This window comes from Ruditapes philippinarum, unplaced genomic scaffold (genome assembly GCF_026571515.1).
Source record: "Ruditapes philippinarum isolate M1 unplaced genomic scaffold, ASM2657151v2 ctg1726_1_1_1_1, whole genome shotgun sequence".
Taxonomy (NCBI): Eukaryota; Metazoa; Mollusca; class Bivalvia; order Venerida; family Veneridae; genus Ruditapes; species Ruditapes philippinarum.
Genome location: NW_026860036.1, coordinates 63,064 through 82,799, shown reverse-complemented (window position 1 = coordinate 82,799; position 19,736 = coordinate 63,064). Strand labels below are relative to the sequence as shown.

General features: G+C 32.6%; 2 protein-coding genes across 3 annotated transcripts; both read right to left on the bottom strand.

Moving 5' to 3' along the window:
• Positions 1 to 59: 59 nt before the first annotated feature.
• Positions 60 to 4,104, bottom strand: LOC132758668 (sushi, von Willebrand factor type A, EGF and pentraxin domain-containing protein 1-like). The gene is made up of 7 exons (XM_060750356.1): positions 3,822 to 4,104; positions 3,148 to 3,639; positions 2,533 to 2,700; positions 1,891 to 2,043; positions 1,297 to 1,480; positions 151 to 341; positions 60 to 64 (listed from the first exon to the last, which is right to left on the bottom strand). The coding sequence occupies exons 1-7, from the start codon at positions 4,030 to 4,032 to the stop codon at positions 60 to 62; spliced, it is 1,404 nt and encodes a 467-aa protein (XP_060606339.1). The 5' UTR covers positions 4,033 to 4,104.
• A 686-nt stretch (positions 4,105 to 4,790) lies between these two features.
• On the bottom strand, positions 4,791 to 19,736 carry LOC132758658 (sushi, von Willebrand factor type A, EGF and pentraxin domain-containing protein 1-like). Of its 2 annotated transcripts, none has more exons than XM_060750346.1 (18): positions 19,552 to 19,736; positions 18,362 to 18,527; positions 17,839 to 17,985; positions 17,073 to 17,202; positions 15,382 to 15,521; positions 14,502 to 14,675; positions 12,805 to 12,984; positions 12,186 to 12,449; positions 11,873 to 12,049; positions 10,744 to 10,947; positions 10,140 to 10,403; positions 9,312 to 9,488; positions 8,738 to 8,923; positions 8,339 to 8,590; positions 7,382 to 7,564; positions 6,296 to 6,478; positions 5,540 to 5,803; positions 4,791 to 5,071 (listed from the first exon to the last, which is right to left on the bottom strand). In XM_060750346.1, the coding sequence occupies exons 1-18, from the start codon at positions 19,663 to 19,665 to the stop codon at positions 4,806 to 4,808; spliced, it is 3,471 nt and encodes a 1,156-aa protein (XP_060606329.1). In that variant the 5' UTR covers positions 19,666 to 19,736; the 3' UTR covers positions 4,791 to 4,805. The 2 variants fall into 2 exon arrangements, with proteins under 2 accessions (XP_060606329.1, XP_060606330.1); XM_060750347.1 differs by having other exon boundaries at positions 17,839 to 17,952.

Here is a 19,736-nt window from a genome sequence, read left to right as displayed (position 1 = left end):
TTTTACAAGGGATACAAACCAATATTAAAATGATATTTGTTAGCAATCATTTCACGCTCTCACCCTATGGTACACAATTTTTACATGTAAATTCATCATTAGATTTTTGTTTGTATTGCTTTTGAAAAAATAAGATACTTATGTACAAACCGTTTACTCCGCTGGTGAATAGTTCAACATAAGCATTTGCTGGTAACGTCAATGGAGAGACCATCGCATGGGAATCAATCATGTCACCATTGTAGTAGAAATTAACTGTAGTGTTTGATGTTGAAACAGCAAAATGCGCCCATATATCAAATGAGGATTCCGGTAGCAGTACAATAATGGATAAACTATTCCTAAAACATTAACAAGAATAGTCAATTAAAAAAAGAATTTAATTTAGCTACCTGGCTCTTTGATATTTTCTCTAAAAAATGAAATAAATAGCTTGTTTATTTGTCTACTTAACCGGCTTACCTGGAAATTTTAACCAATAATTACATATTTCTCTGTTAGTGACAGACTACCAATACCACATGAATTCTAAATCAGTCGGGATCGACTAATAACCATTAGACTCAATGTCAGATACTTTCAGTTCGCCCGGAGATCCAACAAGCAATCCCTTATTACAATCAGATGCTCTCATGTTTAGATGACCTGGCAGAAACATGATTAATGTAAAGTAAAATATTCCTTAGTAAGCCATTTTTGTAGACATATTCTCACAACCGTTAACTGCTTTCATTTTTTTAAGTTTCATTTTTAAAGTGACCTTATGATCGTCTCTCTTTAAGTTGAATTGTTTAACCTATATATTTATAACCTTTCACGAGAATTGTTTATATGACAGGAAATCAACGGCCGCCAAAATCTGACCTTTAAGAGGGCTCATGTATTTGCCTTATTTATGAAAATACTTAAAAAGATACGAGATAAAGAGCGGATCACGTATGGACGCTCGATGTTTTGAACTTCATGTCTGACCAAATCTTGATCTGGCGTGGCTTAACTATACCTTTTGAACATTTTTAATGAAAAATAAGCATGTCTCTTTACGTATATATTTAATTTATTAACAGTTTTTCATATATATATATATATATATTTTTTAAAATAGAAAGACAAGTAATAAATCATTGCTATTATAAACAAATGAATTTACTTAAAATTATGTTTACATAGAAAACACATTGCATTTTCATGTGTTAATGTTAAAATAATATGTATAATTTTAAGACAATTTATAAACGAAAGGACCAACATTGTCCTTATTCAAGCCATATGCAAATGTTCCAAATTCAGACTTACCAATAAATGATGAAGCTCTGTCCAGAAACTTCAATTACAACGTTGTTCTCAAAATGTAAACTAAAGTTAGACCCACTTCTCCTGAATAACCAAAATAGTACGGTCATTTCATCCATGACATCCGTTGTGTTTAATGCTGATGCTATTACTTCTGAACTTTGTGAACTGAGAACAATGTCATACGCTACAACAATAAAAATCCTAATCAACGTTTAAATTAACATTGAAATATGTCAATTACGGAAACAATATTTGTGATTTGTCGCAAATTAAAAAAAGTTTGAAGTCAAATAAACAATGCTGTTCATCACTTATAAATAAATATATTCTTTACATTTAATTATATTAAAGTATTCCAAAAGTACAAAAGTATAATAACATGTACAATGTAAATGTCTGATAAATTCCGTAGAGTGTTAACAGTTTTTCCATATTTAGGCTGTTTGACGTTTTCTAAATTGGAATAAGTGCTTTTAATACGTACTATGAAAAGTTGCTATTAAAGACGTGTAATAAAATATATGATAAGGTTAAGCTATGTCAAGTTACTCTGAAATTAGATGTGCTTTTTGCAAATAAAGTTAAGATTCTTACGACTGCAGTTATGTGATCCTACTTTGAATGTTGTTTTTCCAAAGTCGCATTTTTGACATAAAGCTTTACCAATACCGTCCTGATAAAAGCCAATGGCGCAAGGAGTACACGGCTTTACCAAAGTCAACGATGAAAAGCCAATGGGACAAAGTTCTTATTAAAATAAAATAAAATATATAGCTACATTATGTATTCTATATTGAACATTACCATTACTAATTAAGTAAATGTCACTCCAAAATAATAAATGTCCTCAATAAATAAAATTAATGGTTTGTAATTGTTAAAAATCTTGAAACAAAGTGATCCCTCGGAAGCATTAATGACAACAAAATTACATAAGAATTGCAGACTCGGTTTGATTGAGTCTGTACATGAGGGATAATGAATAAGTGCAACATCCCTCACGCCCCCTAGCATCGTCTTGAGCGGTACTCAATTCTCAACATATAAAGTGCCGGCATCAACGATCCCGAAGGACCAGAAAATTTTACAAACATAAGTGCGGGGCATATTTTTACAGCTGTTGCACGGCACTTGACACGTGCTGTTGTGTATTTAAAGACGTGCATTAATCGTTCGTCATATGTGCATATGTCTATTCGTTTATTGAATTTATTAATATATGAATCTGTAACATACCCACACACATATCAGCTGATTTAGATCCAGTTTTATTTGTACTTGTGCCGGGTGGACATGATATGCATGATGAAGCACCGTCATTTTCCATATAAGTGCCAATTGGACACTTCCTACAACCTTTTACTCCGTCAACATCTTCAAGAAACATACCAGCAGCACATGTTTCTAATGATAGATAAAATACACTTTTAATAAATATTTTAGTACGTAATGTAACAGTATATGATTAAACTATTTGAACTTTAAGAAGACTCAAGTAGTTAAAATAGTTAACAATGCTGCAAAAAGTTGAAATGATGGGAATGAAAATATGTAATAAAATACCTGGCACAAGTAATCGTTATGTTATAGGGAATTTTTTCTTATTCTTAATTGATTTAGTCAAATTTCTAAAAAAACAACAGTTGCATTTTGTTTTCAATCTTTTCTGACTGGCACTGAAAGTTACACATTATAATTATTTATTGATCTTCAAGATTCAAATTCAAATATATTCATAGAATTTCGAACTGTATTCCGACTGTAAAAATACATTGTAATGTAATAACGTATATATCAGTTTAAACCTTGATAACAAGCAATTTAAGAAAGTAAATTGATTTCATATCTTACTGCATTTAAAAGCAGATTGTACTTGACCGCTTCCCTCACATTTAGTACTAGAAATCTGCTCCCTGAAAAAAGAACCTCGGACAACTGCAAGATCGTTCAAGTCAAACTGTCCGGCAGATACAGCATTTTTAAGCTGATCAGACATTTGAAATAGAAAATCCTCATACATCAAAAGTTCATCCCAATTTGAAACTGTTCCGGTGATAATCAATGAAAAATTGACGAATAGTTCGGATACTTCTCTTTTAAAACGATAATCATTAATATCTCTTTTCTTTCTCTTGCTAGTGGAACCACATTGAACTACAAGATCATCGTAACTACACGTTGAACCAGCAAGACAATCAGGTGCGAGGGCAGTTCCAATATAATCCTCTAGAAGAGCTAATATTTGGTCTTTTATCGCATTAATAGATGTGCCAGTCTGTGCGTTACAATCTACAGAGTAGTAAAACGAAACAGGCAAAAGGTTGAGCCCTGGACGACGAGTTCCTTGAGAAAAAAGACGACAATAAAATATTATTATATTAATTAAGAATGCATTTAAAAACATATGCAAAAAGTTTTAGGACCTTTAAGTATATTTATATAAACTTATATATTAAGAGTCAAAGCTGTTCAATACTGACAATTAATTTAGAGGCGATAAACATTGAACGTTAAGTTTAACATACTTGTGCAATCTGGAACTTCGTCGGTACTCCATAATCCAGAATCAAGGCACAGGATAAGTCCATTAAATTCATACGGCAAATCATAGTTTTCGTAACATAAAACGAACACAACCGGTTGATTATCATTTGTGTACGACAGCAAGCCATTTTGTGGAATTGTTAGATTCAGAGGACAGACCTGGGCTATAAAAATGTTATAATATAAAAACATTGCTGAATAACTTTACATAAATGAGTTAATAAATTTCAATAATACAATTTTCAGGATGACGTCAGAAAGTATAGTGGGTAAGATTAAATTTTTCGGACCACTAAAATTAAGAGGCGTATACATACTAAGAAGATTCTACAAAATGCGCACACAATACAAGCTATAAATATTTATTACATTTTACTTTAAGCGTTGATAAAATCCATAAACATATTTCTTTTCATTTTAATAGCAATGTTGTATAAAATAAGACAAATCGCACAGTACTTGGAACCTTATAACAATATATAGTGATTTCCAATATAATTAGTTACATATAATTATACATTTTTTAATCCGATGAGATCAGTTGTAAAATGTAAAATGGCTTACACAAGGATGTAGACAAAACAATATATCGTAATCGGTAAATATGATTTAGAATATTTAAAGATCTATATTAATTAAACATGTCATAAACATGTTACGCCTTCTATAATCTCTCTCGTGAACAAACTAGATAAAACTCAAGTCTGTGTTTTTCCGTTCTTGTTCTGAATGCACTAGAGGTACTTCCTCTTTCTTGATTTCTTAAATTTTCATGAAAAGTTAAATATCGCAATTTGTTTCTTTACATTGTATTTACCCTGTTTCTGTTTGACAAATAGGGACTCCTCGTACATTGACATTTAGTATTGTCCAGTATTTTCTACAATTCGTTACAACAGACAAATGTATAAAACTATTTAACCTTACTTAATATTTGACTTATATTAATATATACATAATAATGATCAAAATCTAGTATATTTTATATAGAGTGACTCGGCACATGACTCACCTTCACAGAATGGTACAACATTACCCTCATATTCCCAGGTTGTTACTGGTGAAGAACCTGAGAAAGTCGCCTCACATGTTATCAAATCAGGTCCTTCTAAATTTAATGAATCTTTTAAGGGGCATGCCAAGCTACATGTATCGCCCCAGTTAAAGGATGTACACGTGTATTCCAAGTTCACGTCATCAAAATAATATTTCGGGTGATTACAATAAACAGCTGAAAGATAAAAGATATTTGTAAACGGTTAAAAAGATTGAGTTCATGAAAATCATCAATTCCATAACAATCTAATAAGGCATATAATGCAAAAACCTAAAGAAATTCAATTATCTTTTGTTTAAAATGTGATATAGATTATACTATAAAATTTCCATACATATAAAATGTTACATGAAATGTATCTTGTCAAAGATGACACTGAATAAAATAATTCTCAAGCAATTTCATTGACAATTGCTAAATAAACGATTTATTAATAAGAGCTTGTATCATTAAAACTATCATTCAAATGGCAAATATTACAATTTGGCGCGGCGCAAAATAATAATAAAAAGGTTGCTTCTTTATGCCATTCTAGGGCTCTTCATGTCATTCTATTCCAGGGGATATTGGTGCCAATCACATTTAAAATAAATTGGGTAACGACACGATTTTGGTTCTAAATAATTATAACTATTGATTTACCTTCTACATTTATCGTAATAGAGCATGTCACGATGGATGGATTTCCAGACGTATCAACAGCTCTATAGTCAACTACTGTCGTCCCTATGTTGATACTAGAGCCTATTGTAGGACCTGATAGCTGTTCAATGATGATGTCGCTAGGGTTGTCTGTGTTGTCAATTGCAGTCGGAATACTCCATGTTACTTGTGCAGTATCCAAACCACGATCAGTGTAAAATGTCTGGTAGGTCTTGCAGTTTAATAAGGTTGGTGGAACAATATCTGTAATATTTGGTAAAATGGTTATAATTATACTATAAAATTTACTGGTACATATATATCATATATCACGGTACATGTATGTCTTTATTTATAAGCTTCAAGCTTCTAGATTAATGCTCATATTAATGAAATTAAAAAAAAGAGTAAAATATTGTCCAGTTAACAAGGAAGTTAATTTACACATATATTCTGCAACATTATAAAAAACACAACAGGTCAGAATTTGCAAAAACAGTCGTTAATGAGTTAGAATTAGATGATGATAAGTGGTGACAGATACAGCAAAAGTTAGTCATTGATTGCATATAACATGTAAATATTTGTAAATATTTTCTCTTAACATTTTATTATATTTTTTCTCAAGGTAGATTTTCGTAAACTATAGTGGCTTATCTGGAGACATGCATCTTTAATTGACACACATAGATGCATATAATACGAAATGTAGACTGTTAACCGACATATATAAATCAAGTTGCTTTAAAATATTACCTTTACAACTGCTATTTGAAGAGATATGCCATTCGCCACTTGACTGACATATTGCATATACAGCACTATCAGTTGAATATCCACTGGCACATTCCAGTATGCATAAACTTTCGTACCTATACATAATATCGATGCAAGCAAATGTTCCATATAACACACTTGGAGGTGGGCCACAGGTTATTGCTGTAAAACCAATACTTAAATATTAAAAAACCAATAATACGACAAAAGTGTATTGAAATGATTTAAACTAAATTACACATTCAATATTAAGAATATATAAATGAATTTGTAATAAAAATGTGTGTAACGTATACAAACCTTGTCTCTTTACCTGTCTCTTTATTTGTAGGTATCATTATTTGTGGAATTAAAGCATATTAATTTACATCAATCACATAAATGTACTTGATTTTAAACCAGTGTTTTATTTGTCTGGACCTTCCAGATCATTGATTTAATCACTTTTAAGTGTTGAAAATTGAGAACCGCTCAAGCCGGTGCTAGGGGGAGTGAATAATGTTGCACTTCTTCATTATCCCTAATGTACTGACCCAATCAAAACGAGTCTACAATTTTCATATAATTTTGATGATTGTAATGCTTCCGAGGGATAATCTTTTTCCAGATATTTATAGTGTACATCACAACAGCAGGTGTCACGTACCGTGTGGCATCTGTAAAAAGATGCCTCGTTCTTCACTTTAGAGGTGTTACATTTTTTGGTTCTTCGGGATCATTGATAACGAAACTTTTAAGTGTTGAAAAATTAATTACCGCTCAAATCGGTGCAAGGGGGGCCTGAGTGATGTTTTGAATATGTGTCTTATTTATCCTTAATGTACACACTCATTCAAACCGAGCCTACAATTTTCTTGTAATTTTGCTGATTTTAAAGCTTCCGAGATATCACTTTTGTTCATATATTACCAATAATTCAAAGTGTTTCTGTGCTAAATGTCAAACCTCTACAGTAACCTAATAATGACATTTTGATATTGAAACGACAGCAGGTTTAATAAAACTGTCTTTACATATACTCGACTTTCTGAGAATAAAAGACTAATAATCAAAGGGTTTACTTACGAGAACATGATGGCGGTTGGCCACCATAAGACCAAGAACCATCTTCCTCACAGACAGTCGTAGATGGAAATGACACTTCATAACCTTCATCACACGTGTATGTGCATTCGCTCCCGTAAATGTTACCAAGGTCACATGACATTCTTCCATCATCGGGCCAGTATGGTGAAGTACATCTGATGACTGCAAAAGCATTGTAATTGTAAGGAGCATTTAAGATGAGGAGAAGGGAGGGGGTTAAATTTCTTTCGGACGAGCTGGGTCTGTAAAAAAATGAATCTTCATGCTAGCCAACTGTGCATTTTCGGGTGAAAATTAAAAATACAAATTTGGACTCTTTCAAAGAAATGTTCAGACTTAAGCAAATCCAATGCTGTTAATTTCTAATCATTCCATGAAATTGCCACTTGATATTGATAATGACGATTATTTTCCGGCGATTTTAAGCCCGTTGAAATGATTTTTGGCTAATATCTTACAAGCATTAATCTCGTTATGAACCATTAATAAGGCACGTATTGCTGATCAGTAACTACCTGTTATATAAGATAATATGAAAAGGTATTCAAGTTGTTAGCCCTAACAGAGGCCGTCTTCTAGACCGTAGACAACGTTACTATCTTAACCACTGCTTGTTGTTTTGACATTCATGGGGCTAATAATGATTTTACGAAAAACCACAAAGGGGCTATTTCCCAAAGCTTTAAAACTCCGTCTACACACAATCACCAAGAGCAAGGTTTTGAAAGCATCTTCATGTTTGAGTATATAATCTAAACTTGTGGACTGAGTAAAATTTTGATCTTGACAAGAAATACAAACTGATCAAATAACTACTTGACAAACTATTCTGATCTCTAATCACTACTGCTGAAAATGTTGAGGGGGGGGGGTCTACAGGGGGGGGGGGGGGACATCCGGTGATTTACAAGAAAACATCAATTTGTTTCAATTTACCTGTAACGGTGATATATATTGTGCAAATATCTGATGGGTTGCCAGCAGAATCTGTTGCCTGATATTTTACTATCGCGCTATCTTCAATACGTTCACCGGAGTTAGGTCCATACACTCTCATTACTGATGGACTGTTATCAAAATTATCATTAGCTGATGACACAGTCCAAGTTACAATAGCACTTTCTAATCCCCTCTCTGCATTAATCTTTATCTCAGATGGACAGTCTATAATCACTGGTGGTTCAGCATCTGTACATGAATGTAAAGATGATATTTTATATCATAAGCAATAATTATTAAATATAAAGCGTGTTTCTACGTTACAGGTATTTCGGTTAAAATATTTATAAAAACAATTAGTAATCATTTATCTGTATATATATTTACATCTTATACCTATGCAATCAGGGGTTGTAGATATTTCCCAAGTCCCATCAAACGTGCATCTTGCGAAAGACATTTGTGATAGTGCAAAACCTTCATTACAAATTGCTTGACATATTGTGCCATAGGGAAAGGTGTTTGCTGCACAAGAGTAAAATCCATTGTCTGGAGGTGTTGGCACCGATGGGCATAGAACCTCTGAAATAAAATACAAACAGGTTTTTGAGCAATAATGAATTATGATAACTATAATGTTGAAATTCTTACTGTGATTACTACAAAAATGTATGCTGTATCAAGAAGTATTAAAATATGTAACCTTAAAATGCCCAAAGCTGCAAAATTGACGATTTTGCAGGTTCTGTTTGATTAAGCCTGTTCATGGATAGTGAGAGTAAATGTAAGCTACCAACTAGAACCGCGTAAGCAGATAAAAATGATGAAAGTTTAAAATTTAACAATGGAAGATGTTTAAAACTTATGTTTATCAACCGCATAGTAATTAGAATATCTGTTTTGCCAAATGAAAGAATAAAAAAATAATGATTTTATGAGAAAGCAACCCCTGAAAACAAAAGGGTCTTACTTGAACATTCAAAGTTTGTGGCATTCCATGACCCGTCCTCTAAACATTGAACTACCGCAGAGCTCTGACTTTCGTAACCTATTTTACAGGTTAATGTACAAATACTACCATATATATAGTCTGATGTACAGGATACTTCTGCATTATCTGGTGGAATGTAGGCAGGGCATTCAGTAACTGTTGAAGAAATATAACATAAAATGACAGCCATGTTAATCAAAGTAGGGATCCTCCAGTGAAAAAGTCTATGATTCTCAATCTAAGCCTTGAAGGTTTAGGCCCTAGTTTTATGACAATGTATCCTCATATGATACATTGTGTTAATTATTTGTCTACAATTAAAAAACTGCTATGTTTACTTCAAATAAATTAATTTAAGCAAACTTATTGAATTCTGTCTCCACAGTAGCCATATTTCAAATAAGAGTAGCAAATATTGACACCAGTAGGACTCGAATCGACGACCCCTTGATAAAGATGAGGCATACATCTAACTTTCTGAACCATCGTACCTTTCACATAGATGTATTGAATAATAATGATAGTTATGACGGCAATGTTGCATTAATAAGTGCGTTTCAAGTGGTCCTGTGTGATTGTGTATTATTAGGGCTGTGTTCCGTGATTTAAATGCAATAAAATAATAGTATAAACAAAATACATGAAATTATATTTGAATTTATGACTGTTACCTTAAAACCATTAAACAGTATTGCAAAATACACAATATTCATAAAGGTTCATTAAACTCTAAACGGTAGATTTTAAAATCAGACAATAATAATTATTATTCTGAGCATTGAGCCAGTATTCGCCTCATTTTATTACCATCTACTTGAAGGACATATAAACACAGTGGTGAGACGTTCCCAACATCATCCATTGCTTGAAACTCAACATATTCTATATCACTTGCGTCCACGGTGTCTCCGCTATCTGGTCCTCGTATCTTTATAACTTCAGGGGAAGGATCTACATTATCAGAGGCTGTTGGGATATCGTACTGTATTACTGCAGTTGTCTTTCCCTTTGCTGCAGGAAATGTAAGAACTTTTGTTCCTACACAATCATTAAACGTTGGAGGTTCGTTATCTAAAACAAACAATAATAATAATAATAATAATAATAATAATAATTATAATAAGAATAATAAGAATAATAATAATAAAAATAATAATAAATCTCAAAAAAAACCCACAAAAAACACACACAAAAAACACTCCATAGACACCATAGATACAGTTGTGTATGTTCTTTTCTATGTACAACATTATCAGAAGGATTTGAAAAAGACAAAAACATTTAAGATATATAAAATGGAATTATATTAATCAGTTATAGAAAATCAGAAATTATTTCCTTGGAAACGAGTATATTGTGCATGAAGGCCAACACAAACAAACATAATCACTTTATTAACGTCAAATCTTACCAAGACATTCGGGTTGCAAACTCAAACTTAGCGAAGGATTATTATTTAAATCTACTATGCATATCGCTGTCGCGTATTGTGCAAGTTCGAATCCACTGTTACAAACTGGATAACACGCTGACTGGTACGTTATTGGAGAAGGACAACTGAAGTAACCATTGGATAAATTTATCCCGTACTGGTCTGGTTGTAAACATTCAATCTCTGAAACAAATAATGAAATATTTCTTGAAAATGATTTCAAATCCTATACATGTACATATAATTCGAAATTCGAAACGTGCATGATAACTTGATTTAATATTTAAAACATACACATCAATGATCACATATAAACTCACCCCACTAAAATACAAATCAAATGAAATTGTATTTTGGTTAGATTTTATGACGGGTATGACCATTTTTATGCCTTATCACTTATGTTCAAATGTAAAGTTTCATTGTTGATCCTTTGCTTATTAAAATCAATTTATTATTTAATCGGGATATAAATAATGTCCAATGCCTTACGATAAACCATCACAAATGTGTCAGCCAAGTCTAAAATAAATAATAAATCTATTTTCAATTTTCAAACTATATTCGGCTCTTTTCAAAGCATGCAGTGCACAGCTGACCATTTAACGCGTGTGAAAAACCTCGTTTGTCTCTCCTTTGACAATGTGTAAGTTGTTTCAGCTTCGGTCGATATAAGTCTTATAAAAGTTCTCTTTGCTTTAGAGGCCATGGCCAATTGAACAGAACAAAAATGATTAGGAAAAGATTTGCCAAAGAAATGTTTTGTCTATAAAAGTAGGATTTAAACTCATACCTTTACATTTTTGTGTAACTTGTTTCAGCTTCGGTCGATATTAGTCTTTTAGTAGTTCTCTTTGCTTTTAAAGAGGCCGTGATCAATTGAACAGAACAAAAATGATTAGGAAAAGATTTGCCAAAGAAATGTTTTGTCTATAAAAGTAGGATTTAAACTCATACCTTCACATGTTGGTGTAACTTGTTTCAGCTTCGGTCGATATTAGTGTTATAGAAGTTCTCTGTGCTTTTAAAGAGGCCATTGCCAAATGAACAGAACAAAAATGATTAGGAAAAGGTTTGCAAAAGAAATAGTTTGTCTTAAAATTCATACCTTTACATGTTGGCGCAGATGAACTCCATACGCCATTCTGGTCACATGTTGCCAAGGTCGCTCCTTGTAACAGATATCCTTTGTAACAGGAGTAAGAACACTGACTTCCATAAATGAAACCTTTGTCACACTGGTAATAGCCATAATGTGGTGCAGAAATAGAGGAACATTTAGTAGCTGAATTAAAGAAAAAATAACAACTTAAGTTCATGTTAAATTTGACAAAAAGTAACTAGAATCAAGTCAACAGAAATCGTGGCAAAACTTGCATTTATACAGCACTTATATAACAGATTATGCACAAAACTCTCACTTTTTACTTGCACGTTAAATGAACACTCTTCTGAGGGGTTTCCAGCGCTATCGAAAGCCACGTATTTTACTGTGTAAACAACTCCGCTTTCAACCCGGGTACCAGGCAATATAGAGCCAGCGGTTTGTATTACTGAAGGGCTAGTAGCATCCTGGTTGTCAGAGGCAGATGGCACTTCCCATGTAACGACAGCTGAAGTGTCTCCTTTGTCAGAAGATATCATTATATTTGATGGACAATTCGATAAAGTGGGTGGATCGGAATCTGAATATGAAAACGAACATATCATAAAGTATACAGGAAAGATGATTCTATTTACATAATAAAAACATCCAGCTAGTTGAAAATTTGACAATAAAATCGAAAATAAAGATAGAGAAATAGATATTTTAAATCAAAACTAACATATTTGCTGCCGAGTGGAAGCAATGGTTTATTGCCATTATTTGAACTCAAACAGAATCAATGTCATTTTAAACTTCTCTTTTGTTCTAGTACAATTAATATTTTATTCTAAATTCCTATTTAAGGAGTGTTTCATGGCTTGCTTCGTAAAGTAATTCAACAATTCGGTTTGATTTTTCAAGGCTTTAATTCCTATAAAGGAAACATTACATACCTTTGCATATAGTACCCACTGGAAGTGACCATTGTCCGTCGTTTTTGCAAGTTATAGGATAAAATTTGAACACAGAATATCCTTGATCACATGTTGGATTACAAGTGGTTCCTACAGTGAAGGTACTGCAGGAATAATGCCCATGTTCTATGGTAGGAGTGGACTGGGGACAACTCACACCTGCAATAAAAAAATAAAAAAAATAAACTGATAAATACAGAATATGCAAGTTTTGATGACGTGTTGTAACCTTGTATCTGCCATGTTTACCAGCCATTAAACCCTAGACATCACTGTGTGTCTTGTGTACCCACTTTTAATTCCTAGACTTCACTTTGTGGCATTGTGTACCCGTCATCAAATCCCATAATTCACTATGTGCCTTATTTACCTACCATCAAATCCTAGATATAATGTTTTAAGGTAATCGTCTGGGATAAGTCATTTTGCTTAATCATCTTGTATCAATATATTTATTATCAGAAGAATCATTCACCGAAAACTTAGTTTTACTCCGTAAGTAAATAATCGTGTTTTATTTTGGTGGAGTATACGATGTTTTATTTATGACTACCACTTTTGAGACACTAAATTCGGTAACCAAAAATATCGCTGGTCTAGAGCTTGGCCTTACCCTTCTGATTTGCAATCAGTGTTAAAGCATTCATGTAAACATCAATTCTTACTCTTTTTCCATTGGTAAGAAAATATACGGTGATGGAAACAACTAACATACTCCATCAAGCCTACATCAACTTTGTGTTTTTTTGTTCATTGTTCTTTAAGGTTGATAATAAAGACAGTTAATTATGCAGTGAATGTATTCGATTACATAATTTTTATGTGTACTTTTAAAATCAAAATTAGATTTTTTTTGTAGATTTCCTAGCCAAGGAAAAATAATTATTGGCTAAATTGTTAATTTAAAAACTTCAATTCGTATGATAATTAAACAATTGTGAGAATCTCTACTTGAAAAATATTTTCAAGTTTCACGCGATAAATTACGCAAATAAATAACCTACTCCCAACCATCAAACATTTTACGACTACTCTTTACATTCTATTTTTAATTTCAGCATTGTATTCCGCTTCTTTTATTAAATGTTTTATGAACTTGTATATAAACATCACCTCTGCATGCTGCACATTCTCTTACATATTTGATATAACACAATTTGATGGGAAAAAAACTTTATTCAATTTATAATGCTTTTGACGTGGACGGTAAAAAATGTTTCAATAAAGGGTAGAAAAAGTCTGATATGATGTTCTATTTACATATAATTCGGTCGATTGTATTTTTCATTGTAGGTCTTGATTTCAAATTTCATAAATAAGGGGCGTGCGTGGCCGAGTGGTTAAGTTAGTTGACTTCAAAGAATTTGCCCTAATCGCTAGGATTTTATTCATATGAGGAAGTTGTCCATCTAGCTTATGGAATTTCAGTGGTTCTTTTCAGGTGCCTTTCGTGCCTAAAATAATGCACGGATGGCACCTGAGGCCTTCCTCCACCAGTGTAGCTGAAACGGCGCCATGTTACCGTTACTCTGTCGGTGTGATATGAAACCTATTTAAACAACCAAGCAATCGTTTGCAAATATCGTCCCTTTAAAGTTAATATGGAATTAATTTAATGAATTTAGTTGTACACAAATAATTTATATACTTAGCAAAATAGTTCAGTATTTTTTTACCTCTACATTCAGATGATCCTCCATTCGTCCATTGACCATTCATTTGACACATCATACCTGTAATTGTTGGGCCGTAGCCAATAACACAGGCGAATACACAAGAATGTCCATAGTACGTTCCTGAACAATCGATAGTACCAAACTTTGGTGCACTGGGTATAGGGCAGATTATTACTAAATGAAATAATAATACAATACAGATAACACTTTTCTGAATGCAAACATTGACTATACCACAAGCTAAGATCACCAAAATCCTTTCAGAGCATTATTTAATTTACAAATGTATAAATATTGTTATCAACAGGAGTCCATGTAGATGAGCCGGATGAAGATTTATTAAAAAAAAACATTGAAATTAGCATAGTAGAAGTCATAGGCATAAATGTTGTTTTGTGTGTTCGTTTCAAGGTCGCAAAACTATTACAATTACTAAGTTAATAAATACCAAATTATGTTTCCAAAAACTTTTCCGTGAATGTAAAGTTGAGAATCATAGATAAAATACAAGATTTAAGACATATAAGAAGCTCAATTATATAACATACACATACATGTTGCTGATTTTAAATTATCATTTATTTCCAAAACCTCTCCAAGGTATGTACGTGAAAGACGTGTACATGATGCCGACATGCGAGAGATTTTTTATCATAACCGATAAATTATTGGTGTGAAAAGGGCACTCAAACCTTTAACTAGCCTTTTGGTTTAATGAAACTACAGGGACCTCATTGCAACTACGTTATATATATTATCAAAAACGAGCAACAGCTATGCGTTGTCACGATAATAAATCCGTAAGTACATGCTTTCTTCTCCGTTAATTTAATCCTGTGTGCAATAAACTCGTAAAAGAATGAAATTATTTATTGCAAACCTTTTACTATAATTTCTATTTTGCAAGTAGCAGTCAAGCCACCGGTATCTCCTGCACTTTTGTAATAAACATAATACTTTCTACCATTTGGATCACCATCTAGGATACCGCCATTTTTCGGCCCACTCGTTTGTGTAACACTTAAAATAAAACGAAAACATGGTACTTATTAAACCAATTTAAACCATTAATACGCATTTTTTGTATGTTTGTAACTTAACTAAAGAAATGTTGTTATATGTAAAGTATTAAATGTTCATGTTAAATGTCAGTTAGGTAACAAATTGATAACATTACAATAGTAAATTCTTATTTCGTTATTAATAAATCATTCAATGTCTTAAATAAGTCCATTTATACACAAATGATCACAAACAACTCAAATGACTTGATCGAAAAAACATTAATAGGTTGGGGTGGTCGTTATTCATATTCTTTTTCTAGTTAGTTACTAAGCCTATTAGTTACCACTCGTGCACATGCTTATTCTATAGCAAAGACGACCAACCATGTGACTTTATGGCATTGTAGTCACACACATTAAAGGGATATTTATTCGATTTCTATATGTTTCTATTCATCGATACCTTTGCTGTTTGTATTTGCCTATTTAAGTGCTTTTGTAGATATGTCGTCGTGAATATAGCAAAATGTGATTTATAGCATATTCACTCAAATCCAAATCAATATCATCTATTTTTTTCTTTCTATCTTCCAGACAAATATATTCCGATTACTATGGTGGCTGATTTTGTGCAATGATGTATTTCGCTTCCCAGCGCAACAGGCGAGAACACGAAAATACGACAAAGTCAAAACGTTGTCGTACTTTCAGTCCGCAAGGCGAAGAGGCGAAAACTCAAAACAAACGACAAAGTCAACATTAACAAGACAAACAATTGATCTGGGAAGAGTACAAAAACCTGGACAAATTAAACATACGTGCATGCTAGCCTAGTTCTCTACAGCTGACAAAGGCTAATAATTTTCGGTCCCGTTCATTATTTATACAGTTTCATTCACTGTCGTACATGTTTTGTAAGACATATTGTATGATAAGACCAAAACAAGTGAGCAAAAAATGATGACCAAGTACGGGATGATTAGGGCTAAATAATAACATCTGTCTTAATGTCTTGAAAAGACTGAGACGTGCAACTTTAACATACGTACTAATACAATACCATAGGCCACAGCTAGTCTACTTATATCCACAACATTTTTTACCAGCTTATAACTTTATGTTAAAGTGACCTCAGCAGAGGTTTTTGAGAAACGAAACGTGGCGCGATCAAGTTGCTATGTTTGGTGGTTACGTGTTTTCGCAGTCGTTTTGTACCGTTAAACAAGTCCTATTTAAACTACGTATATGCGAATGAGTGTGCTTCCAAGGATGATCTTAGGTTTATGAAAGAGAAGACAGCGGAATTTGAAAAATATGGAGATAGCACTGGTCAGGCGATAAATCACCAGATCAAAAACAGTTAAAAATAAATAACGATACAGCTCGTAAATGTTAATGTCATATTAGATGTTAATATTGTCATGCTTATGCGAATGAATAACTTCAACAGTTTATCTTATATGAAATATAAATTGTAATAATTTCAAAATGATAGAATCAAAAAGACAAAGTACTTATTTCGTTTTGCAAAATGTAGTGATTAAACATAGTTTAAACAAAATGTTACCTTAATTTGCCATCTTCTATGTCAGTTGCAACGGGTACTTCCCAGGAGACTACCGCTTCTGTTTTCTTTGACGGAGCATAAAATGTTAGAGACGATGGACATTTGGTAAATTGAGGACCGTGGTTTGGACCTGATATGTAAATCAAAAATATTATCATAGATAAACTATCTTTATCATTAAAACTTCATTTACACCTCTTCTAAAACCATGTAGACATTATTTTATCAAATTATATCAAACAAAGATATTTTTGTAACTAAAATTAAAAGGTATAGGAATAACAATTTTAGTTTTGAATCCGATTCCAACGACTCATATCTGACTTTACAATTTAAATACATCGGAAATATGCCAGTACGTTCATAATAATATCGCACTATAACGTTCCCTAATCCGTTCATAACTGACACACAATCCCAAATTAACAATTTCAGAGAGGCCAAATTTCAATTTCTTGAAAGCTTGTTGTTCCTTGTTCATTTTAATATAACAAAACATTAAGTAAGTAAATTAGCCGTGCCATGACAAAACCAACATAATGCGTTTGCGACCAGCATGGATCCAGACCAGCATCCGCATCCGCGCAGTCTGATCAGGATCCATGCTGTTCACTTACAAACCCTATTACAAATAGGGAAACTGATAGCGAACAGCATGGATCCTGATCAGACTGCACGGTTGCGCAGGCTGGTCTGGACCCAGGCTGGTCACAAACGCATTATGTTGGTTTTGTCATGTCGTGGCTCAAATATTGATTAAACGTACTTATACACGTCTGATAAGGCGATCTCCTTCGACGTCTTCTCCATCTTGAACGTCTTCTTGAACGATGTGTAGTACAAACCGCGTGAGATCTCTTTTCTCTGTCCGACTTTGCTACTACAATGTCACAATTTATTAGAACTGACTCGACTATACCCGAAAACAAATGATCCAAAGCATGACTTAACAATACGAGAAAGAAATATACATTATATTTTTTATAATGTATAACAAATAGCAAAATAAAACTGTAGATTTCTTTGTATTAAAATTCACAAGAGGTCTAAGACAGGTAACGCGTATTGCTTTTATCGATATTATTTTTTATTTTTACTATAAACATGATAATAAAACGAATGCAAGAAGAAAAACTGCAATATTATAAAAACTCATTTTTTTTCAAAGCAGCGTCATCATTCTAATTAGATTAATGTAAACAGATAATTGGCATCTCAATAAAATACGCTATGAAGTACTCCTAATCCATAAATTAGGAAATACTGACCATGGAGCTGGTAAAAAATACCTGAGATAGCTTCGACCCATTCTCCATTAATACAGATAAGATTTGGTCCAGCTTCATTTACAGGGAAACACAATGTGCCAGCGGGAACAAACATATCTACAATATCTTCGTCACAGTCCATCTCGGAAGGCGGTATACATCCTATGTCGTCCACCTCGATATTGGTCTTAATAAAAACGAAAACAAAAAGATGTTAAAAAACTATATGAGCCGCGTCACGACAAAACCAACATAACGCGCAGTCTGATCAGGATCCATGATGTTCACTATCAGTTTCTCTACTTGTTATAGGATATGTAGGCGAACAGCATGGATCCTGATCAAACTGCGCAGATGCGCAGGGTGGTCTCGCAAACCCATAATGTTTGTTTTGTCATGACGCGGCTCATATGATAACAAAGTAGGTATGATAATTGTAAAAAGAATAAAAAAAGAATGCTTTTCATATTAATTGATACTATTGAAAAATCCATTTTGAAATTACTTAGGTAATAAACAAGTTGCATGTTTACCTAATTAGCACAAAAAGGATTTAAACCGGAATAAAACAAAGAACAGTTTCCAACAGGTGTTAAACCCGATAGCTGAATATTTTTTCATTAATATCAGCTGTCTTGTTAACTGTATTATTAGTAATTGCTGTTTTCATTAAAATTTCCTATCAAATTTCACTATTCTAAATATTGTGTATGCTACATCGGCTGTCATAAAAGCGGTTAAAGTAAACTGTAAAATAATAAAATCAGAAATGTTGAATTGGGACATTTCTTTAGTAAATTGTATAATAATAAAGTAAGAAATAATTACTTGGGACATTTCTTTAGTAAACGCAATATATATTATATACATATAATAAGTTTTTTTTTAAATTTTAATGTGACATTGATAAATTAAGAAAGTAAAACCAAAACGCCGAAGTGAACTTAAAAATATAAATTATCGGTCATAGGATTTGAAACTACACCTTTTTTCACACAAGATTTGTAAAACTGAAAATACCCCATCTAAAATGTAAACCTATTTGACTTCTACCGTCTTATTAATACTACCAAATGAAATACATGTATTACCATTTTGTTTCGAAATGCAGTTTCTTTTATGATTCATGCATGTCATAATGATAAAAAAATGCCTTAAACATTTTAAAATTATACTTAAGTAAATAATGTTTGTTTTTAAAACAATTTAACCTGTTTTATTGTTTCCATAGCAGCAACATCTTCTGCACGAACTTCATCATTGTACAATCCGATAATGAAATATACTAATGTCAGGATTAAACATATACTAAATGAACGATGCATTTTTGAAGAGTGGGCTTAGTCGAAAGAGGTAGAAGCATTTATATTTCAACTCTAAATGCCAGACGTGATAG

Bases quoted from the DNA above. Each gene is read 5' to 3' on its own strand.
- LOC132758668 (XM_060750356.1), bottom strand. From the start codon at position 4,032: ATGTTTTTATATTATAACATTTTTATAGCCCAGGTCTGTCCTCTGAAT. The intron at 1,481-1,890 runs GTAAGAATCTTA...TTATTGTTGTAG, and splicing joins AGGATCACATAACTGCAGTC to CGTATGACATTGTTCTCAGT. The intron at 342-1,296 runs GTAAGTCTGAAT...TTAATGTTTTAG, and splicing joins CAGAGCTTCATCATTTATTG to GAATAGTTTATCCATTATTG.
- LOC132758658 (XM_060750346.1), bottom strand. From the start codon at position 19,665: ATGCATCGTTCATTTAGTATATGTTTAATCCTGACATTAGTATATTTC. The intron at 12,450-12,804 runs GTATGTAATGTT...TTTCATATTCAG, and splicing joins AGTGGGTACTATATGCAAAG to ATTCCGATCCACCCACTTTA. The intron at 6,479-7,381 runs GTAAGTAAACCC...TTGGTTTTACAG, and splicing joins CCAACCGCCATCATGTTCTC to CAATAACCTGTGGCCCACCT.